The following is an 11692-nucleotide window of genomic DNA, read 5'->3' on the forward strand; positions in this document are numbered from 1 at the left end:
AGAGATACCTTTGTTACTGTCTGACTGCACTAATTCCAGCCGTGCATTGCAGGCTCCTTCTGCCTCACAACCTGAAGTCCAATCCATCCACAGCTATTTCTTGGGCAAAACTTGGGTAACTTCCCTCATCTGATGGGAGTCCACTGCTTCAACAGCAGAGTTGCAAAATCTTAATGTAGGCTGCACACTGGTTGTCAGGATGTGGTTTGCATGGCAGTGGGCAGCCTGTAGTGGAGTGTAAACATTCCCACAGGAGCATTCATACACTCAACACTGAGCTTGATATCCATCTTAAACATGATGATGATGGAAGACAAGCAAGATGCATCACTTAACTGCCAAAAATGCCATTTCATCACAGGATGCCATGGAGGGAATGTGTATTCAGCTGATTATCCACATACAGGCAGGGAAAAGCAAAAGAGAAGAACTGGAAAAAAAAAATGCACAGCAAAACACACACTCAGTTAAATATGTATGGGGCCACTGCATTTCAATTACAAGCAGTTTTTTAGGTCAGCTGAGACATTTTAGTTCTGCTCGGGCAGATCAGCTCCAGGGGACAGGATACTGCTGACAACGACAAGCCAGAGGCTCAACCCTCTTAGCACACCCTGTAGCTAAGGATAAAAACAGATCTGGGCAGGGCTGTTCTTCCACTGGGCACAGCCCAAGAGATGGGACCTCCCTTCTCACCACAGCTGAAGCCTCAAGACACAGGACTGATGTACACAGACATCACTGTGGGTTTGTCTGCCCTGCTGGAAGTCAGGGCAGCTCACCAAATAATGAAGACACCTCTGTGAGCAGCCAGCAGACCAGGCTGTGCTTCGGAAATCCCTGAAATCGTGGGCTGAGCAGTATCAGCAGCAAGATGGGTTTCCATAGCACTGTTCCCACCTCTCAAGGCTCACTCCAAACTCTTTTGGTAAATCCCCGATTTGTGCATCACTGGCTGTCACCCAAGGCCAGATTACAAATGTGACAGACATTCGGCCAGGATCACCTACTGCCCTGTCATATCTTCAGTGCAGTCTGAATTGGCAAAGGTCAGTTTCAGATGTGCAGGAGCAGCCTAATGGCAAGGAGTAAAGTAACAAATCCTTGAAACCAGCGTGATAAACAGAAGCAGCAGAAAAATGAAGGAAAGCAGTGACTGAAATCTACAACAAACATTATTAGAACAACAGAAGCTTTCCACTCATCTGAGATTAGAAGAAACTATGTCTGCATTTGCATTTTTTACTCTTTGTACAGGCACATTTTGTTAATGCTGGAAATTCTGTGTTTCAGTCCTTGTTAGCTCATTTGGCAGTAGTCCAGGATGAGGGTCACAATTCTCAAGAGAGTTGATCAGAAACCATACGACTCTGTGCCGTGGGACCTGCAGGAACTTTGCCACCTCACTGGTCAGCCCTCTCATGTTGAACTCACTTCATCCAAAAAGCACAAGCCAAGCCTGGGTCACAAAGGTGGGGCTGAGCAGAAAGGAGGGGTCGGACTCAAAATGAGTCCATCCAACCACAGTATCTGAAGCAATGTTCATAAAGCAAACACTGGAATGACCAGCAAGCAGTACACCTGCCCTTACCAGCAGGGCAAATCTCAAGACAACATCAGCACTTCTAAAAAGGGATTAAAATAAAAGCACACAGAGTCCACGCACAACATTTGTTTAAAACCATGTGAGAGGTGGTAAATTTCTGCAGGCTGACCCCCCACAAACCTAAGCAAGGGAAAATTATTGGCTCTGGGTTCCCAAAATATTTACTCAGTCTAACATTACTCTGACTACACTCAATCAAGTATTTCCAAAGTCCCATGCCACCACAACTCAAGTGCAGAGCACCCTTTCACAAGGGTACTTCCAAGTACTTCACTGCCATAAAAGCCAACAGTGTCCTTGCAAGGTAGGAAACCCATTCTAATGGGGAGAGGAGGCTGAAATGCACAGTCTTCACTGTGCAACATCCAAGGGTCAGATCTGAACACAGCATCAAACTGAAACTGTGTGAGTGATTACAAACTCTAGATGAGCAGCCTAAACTGAGCAGGGAATGAGAGGATGAGAGAAGACTGAGTCGTGGAGCAAGCAGGGGTGTTTAAGTGGCTGCAATTGATCTAAAACTCGGGTTTAGATCTCATCTGGCCAAAAGCCACAGCTTGGGGAGCACATCTGGTGGAGGATGTCAGTATACCCTGTGTGTTTCCTCACAGAGGCTTGGAATACCAGTTCTTATTTTGAGTATTATTTCCATTTCTTCATGTAATGAGTTCAGTGTTTCAGGCAGCCCTGGAGGACCAGGAAGGACAAGTCTTGTAATAAAACTAATTAATTCATGTGGAATTTCTAGCCACTATTGTGAAAGTGGACAAATTCCTCACTTCTGAAAAGCTGCCCAAGTGGCCATTAATCTGGCTGTGGTCACAAGCAGGATTCCTGTGGCCTCCTGCAACACCCAACCAGCCCCCGGGACAGAGCCTGCAGAAACCAAAGTGGATGTTGTGATTTCCTCACACCGACTCCCACAGCCCGAGTTTTACTAGACAAGACAGTTGCTTCAGAGGGCTCCATGCCAAATTCCTCCCCATGCCCACAGACCAGCCATGCCTCAGTTATGTACAGAGAGATCTAGACCTTCCTAGCCCAAAACAGGCATTTTGGCTTTATTCAAAGCTCAGCAGACCAGTTGCTTTCCACCTGCCCAGTCTTGGCCATGCTCTCAGCAACAGGTGCTCTGAAAGGAACAGGGCACCAAGTTTGTCCTGAAGACATCTGAAGCTGTGTTCCCACCACCCAGCTGGGTGTGTGAGGCAGCTGAGCTTTACAGGTCCCATCTGCAGGCAGTGGGAAGCTGGGCTCCTCTGCAGAGAAAGAATCTAATCAACCAAAATCCCTTGGTGCACAAGAATTAATGGAATCTGAAAGCTTGGGGTGACAGGGTGTGTGGGGTCTGGCAAGGAAAAAAAGGAGAGAATACACTGATTTTAGTTACTAAAATCAACAAAACAAAATGACTCAGAATTCCCACAGTGAGCTGGCCTGTAAGAAGGCAACATTTTGCTCTAGTCTCACTTTTCTCTCCCAGCCCCAGACTGCTCTTTAAATTCAGTGATGAATTGGTGGGTTAGCCTCTAATTAGTACCTGCACTGCTGACCCAGCATCCTGTCCCAGGAATGGCAATATTCCCTAAACACCACTAGAAAACCCAATCTTCTGCTCCAATGATCTCTGTAATAGTCTGACACAACCTGGATTTCTGCCTAAACAAAATCCTACCCAAACCACCCCTGCAGAAGCCATAGAAGCAGTCCTGTTCATTATGGCCAAAAGAAGAGGAACCCTACCAGTCAACAACTCACCAGTCAGCTCAGACTGAGCAGCAAGCACTCTGGAAGAAACAGATGTCAGATGCTCACTCTTTCCTAGTTAGAAAACAGCAAGGAGAAAACAAGGGAAGGAAGGCTTCAATCTCCTCACCAAGCCAAGAGAAATTAATCGGCTTGGACTAAGCCTTCTACAGCTAGCCAGGAGAGCTGAGACCAGACTTCTGGCTGAAGCCTGACCAGCAACATCATACCGGGAAATCTCGCTGTAGTCTGGAGCAAAAATACTGGGCAAAGCTTTATGAATTTTCATTATATTACAGGACATGTAATCCCACACATGTTGTTATGCAAGTGAGTGCAGTGTGTCAATGTTGTAGACATCCTGCAGCAGAAGAACAAGCTGCAAGGAGGCTCAAAAACACCTCTCTAAAATAGCCTCCAGCCAGTAAGGTGTTGAAAATATTATAAATTTCAAGGGCAGAGCATTAGAAATACCCTCATCCCACCTGAGCTGGTTTATCAGCAGAAAACAGAAAAAGCAGGGATTTCAACACAGTCCAATTCCCACCAGTGCTTTGTGTCACTCTCAATTACAGTCCAGAATGAAATACCAAGAAATCATTCCTTGCAGCCGGCAGAATTAATGGGATCTTTGACTACAGAGAGCACCAGGCAGTGAACTTGTTCCCTCACCAGCCAAGAGGCACAGTGCAGCTTTCTTCAGAATAAAAGCTGCAATGTCAGAGGACAGTTCAAGGCTTATAAAAGTGACCTGATGTCTCCCAGAATTTCAGTCCATAACAAAGGCATGTAATTCCTGATCCTTTCCTTTCTTAAACAATTTATTTCTACCATAAGCTGATGCAACAAGAGACTTCATCTTTCTCACTAAATGACATGTCTGGCAAAGCACTGAGCAGAAATCAATCAATAATGCAATTACAAAGAGCAGTCAAATGCTGGGCTGCAGCAAAGCTCTGATAACTGTTCACTAACCCTTTTTTCCTCAGCCTTTACCTAGGATAGCCATCACATCACTTGTTCTTGTAATTGGGTGTCAACTCAACCTTTAATGAAGTCACGCTTGGCCAGTTTGTGAATGAGAAACACCTTCCAGCTTGCTGGCAGTGACTGCTGAAAGTAGGCAGAGATGTTTCAGTCAGACTTGGTCTACTGAAGGTAATTTGTCTTTGTAGAAAGAATAATAAGACTAGATTTGAAATCTGATAAATTGGCAGAAAACTCATCCTTCCAGAAAAGTGAAGATTCGGTTGGGTAAATTTCTTATCATGGCTCTGCGGGTCCAAACAAAAACCAAGACCTGTATGACAGAGCATGAGAAATGTGCACGGCGAATAAAGTGGCACGAGGCTGCCACGACATCAGCTCAGCAGAATGATCTGCACAATATGTTAGATCCACTAGCAAGGATTTTTCCTTCTCTCCCAAGTCCACAGCAGGGCCATGCAGCATGGTCAGCCCCCCAGTCCCACAGCACACTCAGCACCCATGAGGCACCATGTTGTTGCACACATGTACTACAGCTCCCTCCCACGGGAAGACACTAATGCAGGCCTCAGGACTAACCTGCCCCTTCTGGCAGACACAAACAGTCAGAGAGAACAAATTGGAAAGCACAATGTGTTCAGTATGTGCCGCTAAAGGCCACCCTCACAGGGACACTGATTCCATAGGGACACTGATTCCGGCAGCACCTCCCCAGGGGAGAGCCAGGATGAAGATGGGTGGAAGCGATAGTGGAAGTGCAAGCAATGGCAATGGATTTGCATCTCTCTAGTACAGAAAGGGTCTGCTAAGCAGACACTTAATCACAGTTACATATCTCACCCCAATTTAAGGAAAGAGAACAGGAATTCTTACACCTGAAAATGCAATACACCACCAAACTCAGCCTTCCTGCTGTAACAGATATGCTTTATACAGCATCTTTACATTCTACCTTGGCCTCCCTCTTGTTCTGTCTGCTTAGAGCAAAAGATCCTCCCTGAAGGAGTCCCAGCAGGAAAGGCAGATGTCACCATGTTCAGAAAGCTTAGAATTGTCCAATCCAAACAGAAATTAAAAAAATCCACCAAGGAAACTACTGTTTCTCCTAGCTCCATAGCTCAGAACACATGACCAGGAAAAGCAGGTACAGGAATGCTGCTAGCTGCTGGGATGAAACCCTGCCTTCACAAATCCAGCTGTGTTTGTGGATAACAGCGACAGCTGCCCATCGGGCAGATAAATTAGACCCAGATGATACTGCAGCCAGGTCTAGTACAGAGCCATACACAAAGACACCTCTCACATTCCAGTTTTCACTGTTTTGCCTCCTGAATTGTTTATCTCAGCTCAATTCCTGGATGTGGATAAAACAAACGACATGGACTTTCTCACAGACGGGGCTTCTTGCTGTTCCCTTGACAAATACCATACTCAGTGAGTATAAGCCTGAAATCCAGAGGAAAGGAAACAACTGCAAAGGGCAAGAAGGAAACAGATCATTTGCCAAGGGACAGCATGAAAACACATTTCTGCTTTGGGTCAGAGCCTTGAAATCTTCCCAGGCTTCCCTCTCCCTCCAAAACACCATTTTCACACCAGCAGCACTCTCACCACGGCAAACTCCAGTGGGACTGTGGAAGGGGGTAGCATTATTTTCAACAAGCTGCTTCACAAAGGTGTTATTTATTGTCTTAATACTTAAAAGATGACCAGGTTAGCTCTTGACCAGACACAGCTGCCACAGATGAGCGTGAAGCCCTGGTCCACCTACTGGCAAAGCCCCAGAGGCAATGAGGACAGATGAACTGTGTGGTTTTCTCATTCACCTATAATCCCTACAGCTGTTCCTAATTGCATTTGACTTTTAATAATTTCTTCCAAGGCAAGGAGCTGTGCAGATGTTCAGCTAATCCTGGGCAGAGCCGCTGCAGTGGCTATGGACATACTAACACACCCCTGTGGATCTGGGTCTGGTAGTCAGCTTCCCTGGTGTGTGGTAATGCCCAAGCTTGCACAAATCGGGCTGAAAGCCTGATTGCTGTGCCCATAACTAACCTCTCTCTTGCTCGTGTGCTTCCAGCACAGGATGGGGGGACACTCACAGCCTGGCTCTCCTCTGCTCCTCAGCCATGTTTTAGCAATGCAGTACTTTTAGGATATCCACTGCTGCATCGGACCCACCAGCTTGACTGACAGGGTCAGAAGTTGTGGGGGCGGAAGGACAGATACACACATGCACATGCAGATCATGACGGATGCTTCATTTCCTTATAAAAGCAAGAGAAAAGCAGAAGTCTTCCTGGCAATTCAGTAGAAATGAAAAATGCATTCATAGCATTACTGGCATGGTTTTCGAGTTGCTGTTAAAATTCCAGTTACATTATGCTACCTCCAACCTCAGAGTCTTCTGTGTTTTCAAGCAATACATTAAACTGTCTTTTAGCAGCTGCCTGCCAAGGGGAAATGAAGGTTTTGACATCTGACCTGTAAGGAAGGATGTGTGGCATTTGGAGCTACCCAAATAAGGATTTTAGTTGGATGCTAAAACAAGCTGTGTTTTTAACAGTTAACTATTTTGACGCTGTTTTTGTGTCATGGGAGTTCAAAGTGAAGACTCTGGTCAGGTGAGTGAGGCAACTCCAGACTCTTAGTTCAAGTTTGCTTGCAGCCACATTCTTTTCACAGCTCTCTTTCCCTTTGGAAAGGTTACTTTGCACTGGCATGGACTGAAAAACACATTAATTTTAATAAGTAAGTGAGATTCCAAAGCAGGACTCATTAGCTAGCAGTGGGCTCTGAGACATATCCCACTAAATCAGTACAAGTATCCCAACAACAAAGTAATGCCACAAACACAATTGAACTGAATTGGCAAAGGGAAAAAAAAATTCTTTCAACTGGTCAGCTTTGAACAGTGGCTCAAGAAACATTTTTTAAGAGTGGAACAAGTTTTATTCCAAGGACCTTGTCTCCATTAGGAGAAAATATGTTCTTCAACTATTCTCATAGCTTGGGTAAAACAATCTAGGGCATTTGCTGACATCATTGAGATCTGCCCTGCTCCACCTCTTAGCATAAGTTCCCACCTGGAAACAGCACTTGGCATCCTGCTGGGCACCCTGCTGCACCTTAAGCCAGTTCAGGTCATTGACCTGACGCTTGTTTTTTAGGGCTAGCTTGCAGCAGGACTATCTCCTGAACCTGCCTGCTCTGACATAAGGTGAGGGCTGAACCAGCAGAAGGAAGGGCAAAGGACATGGGAGCTGAGAGTTGGACAACACCACACAAGCCCCTGATTCCAGTTCATCATGGCTAAAACAGAAGGCAGGGTCCCCACCCTCTGGCTGAGATTGGAGGGTTTGAAAGACCCCAGTGCTACCTAAAATGCCTCTCAAATCACACTGTGTCTACAAGACCCATATGGCCACCTTAGCCCTATTTTGAATAGAGGGTGGCTGCAGGGACTAAGATATTTTCTGCCAGGACACAGACTAACACAATGAAAAGACAGTCCTCACTCTGCTCCCTGTGTCCTGGAGGACCTTGGGCACATCATTTACGCCATCTGCAAAACACTGTGATAATCTTGCTGAGGTGCTGAGAGAATAAGAACACTCAAGACCAGCTCTGCACACACAGTAACAATTCTGCCCCCAGGTCAGGCGGTTCCAGTCAGAAGTACAGGAATTTGTTACACCATGACCCGAAACAAACTGCAATGGAACGAGGTCCAGAGACACCAGAACTACCTAAAAGGCCCTGATCCCTGTAGATGCTGAGTCTCCACCTCACTCCCACCACTGATGGGGGTTGATGCACTTGCCTCCCCTGGGAGGGGAGAAGTTCTCAGACTGATTTCCACAGACTGCTGCTGTTTGTTCCAACATTCCCAACATCTCCAAAATACCCAAAGCCTCTTGTGCAATGAGCAACATCCCTTGCTCCTCAGCTACATGGTGGTTTATGTTACTTTCCGCCTACAACCATTTCAGGATTGGCTTTACAGACCTTAGTGGAAGACTAAACAATGCTGGAGCCATAGCAGGAGAATTTGCAGAGTTTTATTCCTTGTTTCATTTCGGCAATCCTTCTGCCTCTCATCAGGGACAAAAAAACTTGCCAACCTCTTAATTTAGGAATAGCACGAGCTCTGCATTCCAGTCCTGAATCAGCCAAAGGAGCCTTTTCAAGCTGGAAAGGGGAAAAAGGGTAAATACCTTTAAGCACATTTTAAAAGGAAAAAAAAGGCACCACAAAACCAACCACACCAAAAAGCCCTCAACACCTGCTTTTTGCAGGCAAAAACTTGCTCTTGGGGCACTCTTGAAACTGGCTTAACATCAGCATTTGAAAGCAAATTCCAGTCCCTGCTCTTTTGGGTGCCAGAGTGCTTTCCCTCTCACTGCTTAAAACTAAAAGCAAACTCAGCTCCCTCATATATGTTTAGCAAGCAAGTGCAGATGGGATCAAAGATGACAGTCTAAAGGGAACAGTATCAAGTGAAGCTGGCAGATTCGGATTTTGTTTTTGTTGTTGTTTTGGTTGGGTTTTTTTTTCCTAATGGCTACAATAACCTGTTAAAAGTTTTGTAATCTGAAGAGCACAAACCCTTTTCTGGATGTCCAAGCTCCTCTGCCAAGACATGCTCAACTGTGAATATTCCAGCTGCATGTTTCACATCACGCTGGTTAAGGATGTGCCAGTATTTTGATTATTCACCCCCTATGGATATTGCAGAACACCACATACATTACAGGGTTCTTACAGTGTGCTATTTGTGTGTGTGTGTATTATCCACAGAGATACAATCAAATAAATCACACTCATTGTAAAGGAATAAAGATATTCCAATCAAACAAAATGCTGACTGAAGTTAACATAATTCTGAATTAAAGTCTGTAAAAGAAAAAAAAGAAGCACTAACTCAGAAAATCACCTCTCAGCCCATCACTGCAATGCCCTCCACCCACCCCAACTTTTTGTAAAAGCATAAGCCTGGAAGTCAGTGCCAAATTCCTTACATCTAAATGCCCTTGGCTTCTTCTGGAGAGTCTAAAATTCATTCCCTTGAATCAATTTTCCTTATACTTTACTACTTATATTCTGTTGTCAAGGAAGATTTTGCATTAACGTTGTTCTCCAGAGTCCTGGCTCTCCACAGCCCTTCACACCTGGGCAAGGGAGCAAGGACAGGAGAGGGGACAGGAGTGGGGACAGCAGCAGACACAGCCTGGCTGTGTGAAGCAGCAGCTTGAAACGTGCAAAGTTCTCCGTGCTGCTCTTTTTCCTTTACTTCGCTCTCTCCATCTCTCCTCCTCGAGCGGAGCAGCATGCACAGGTACCCTGAGGAGCATGCACAGGTACCTGGCTGCATTCCCATCCCCACAGAGAGGGAAGCCAAGAGGTACAGCCCGGTCCAGAGCGCTTTTAAATCAAGCCTCAAGAGGGAAGGGAGGGAGTTCAAAGTCGTGCTGCTGAACTAGTTATGCAAACAGGGTCAAGAACCCAAGTTACAGCTAGGGGAGCAAAACCAGCAAGGAGGCAGAAGTCAAGGAGGGGTGGTTACAAAGGAGAAAGTGCTAGTGTTAATTTCCAGAGCTGATTTGTCAATTCAGTCGATTGCACGGGAGAGGAGGCATTAATAAATCCCAGCACTGCTGTACCAGCAACCCGAAGAGCGCTCCCTCCCACGGCAATCATAGCAACAGGTCAGGAGCCTGTTGGTGTCCCTGTGCCCGGGGCTGTGTCCCCGGGAGGCATTCCTCTTATCCCTGCACCCAGTTCCCGGAGAAGGGGAGCCTGAGGGGGTCAGGACCCCCACGGGAGCTGGCAGAGGTCACCTCATCTCCAAGGTGGACTCTGGAAGGGTGGCCATAGGGAACAGGTTCCTCACATAGCAGGGCCCCCGCAGTCCCTCAGCTTCCCCCTTCCCACCAGGCAGCACATGGTCCTCCCACACCACCTCTCTCCTTATCTGTGGGGCATCCATCACCCTTCAGGGTGGTTTTATTCTTCCACCAAACACAAATCTGAACGCTCACTTCTCTCTGCTCCCCAAAGGATCCTCCCTATCTCTCAGCTGCATCTCCACAAAGTTCACCCGTATCTGCTCCCATGGTGGGTTTTTTCCCCTAAAAGACCCCAACCTCCAGCCTGCCCCCTGGAGCAGTCCCTGCATTCCCCCTCACTCCCCTCGCTACATTCCACCCCTGGGGTTCTTGCCCCATACCAAGCAAACCTCTCTAAGCCCGAAGTAACTGCACCCCCAAACACCCCATTACGCCCACCTCAGGGATGCTCTCATGCTTTTTCCCCCCTCCAGCCCCTTTCATTCCCTCCCTCTTTGTGCTTCCCTGGACTTACTCTCGCTCCTCTCCCGCAGGGATCCCTCATGTCTGCCCTCCCGCGGGGTCGCTCTGCCCCGGGAGGACCCCCTTGATTCCCCTTTAGGATTCCTTTGTCCCCTGGACGTTCCGCCACCCCGGTGCTGGCCCGGCACACGTTCCCGAGTGCGCGGTGTCCAGCGCCCACCTGTCCCCAGCGCCCGGTACCCGGTGAGCGATGCACGGTGCACTGCCCCCAGCGCCCGAAGCCCGGACAGCGGTGCCCAGTCCCAGGTCCCCGGGGCGCAGTGTCCGGTCCCTGGCGCGCCGCGCAGAGCGCTCGGTGCCCCGTCCCCGGTGCGCGGCTCCCGGCGCGCCGTGCCGGACCCGCGGAGGCCGAGGCCGGGCGCTGCTCACCTGCGGGGCGCTCGGCGCTGGCGCCGTACTCGGCCGTGTCGCGGCGGCGGGCGCAGGTGCCCTGTCCCTGCACCAGGGCTTGCAGGGGCAGCTCGGCGCCGGGGTCGGGGTAGCAGCGCAAGCCGGCGGCGCAGCGCGGCGTGTAGACACCGCACGCCTCGGCCTCCAGGCGGGCGCACACCGGGCAGCAGCCGCAGCCCGGCTCCCGCACCAGCTCGGGGCAGGGCGGGCGGGCGGCCGGGGGGCAGGCGGCCAGGCGCTCCGCCGTGCAGGGCGGGCAGCGGAACAGCACCTCGGGCAGCGCCGGCCCCGCCAGCGCCAGCGCCGCCGCCGCCGCCGCCAGCAGCAGCCGCGGCCAGGCGGCCCGCGCCGCGCCGCGCCCGACCCCGCCGAGCGCCATGGCGGGACTGACGGGCGGCGGGGCCGGCAGGTGGACGCGCCGCTCGGCCCCTCGGCGGGGCGGCGCGGGGCGGAGAGGAGAGGAGCGGAGCGGAACCAGGCGGCGTGGCACGGCCCGGCGAGGCACGGCACGGCCCGGCGAGGCACAGCGCGGTACAGCACAGCACGGCACGGCTCAGCTCGGATCGGCTCGGCGCGGTGTCGGGCTGAGAGG

The 11692-nt window shown here is 49.3% G+C and overlaps 1 protein-coding gene across 1 annotated transcript in view; it reads right to left on the bottom strand.

Annotated features, from left to right (window-relative positions):
* IGFBP2 (insulin like growth factor binding protein 2) overlaps nt 1–11479 on the bottom strand; it is a 56192-nt gene extending 44713 nt beyond the window's left edge. Inside the window, exon 1 of the mRNA XM_054277891.1 lies at nt 11080–11479. Coding sequence (XP_054133866.1) covers nt 11080–11479 — 400 coding nt within the window. The remainder of the gene's footprint in view (nt 1–11079) is intronic.
* Between the last annotated feature and the right edge of the window lie 213 nt (nt 11480–11692).

Source organism: Melozone crissalis, unplaced genomic scaffold (genome assembly GCF_028551555.1).
Source record: "Melozone crissalis strain CALT ecotype California unplaced genomic scaffold, PUWL_Pcris_2 ptg000023l_1, whole genome shotgun sequence".
Classification (NCBI taxonomy): Eukaryota; Metazoa; Chordata; class Aves; order Passeriformes; family Passerellidae; genus Melozone; species Melozone crissalis.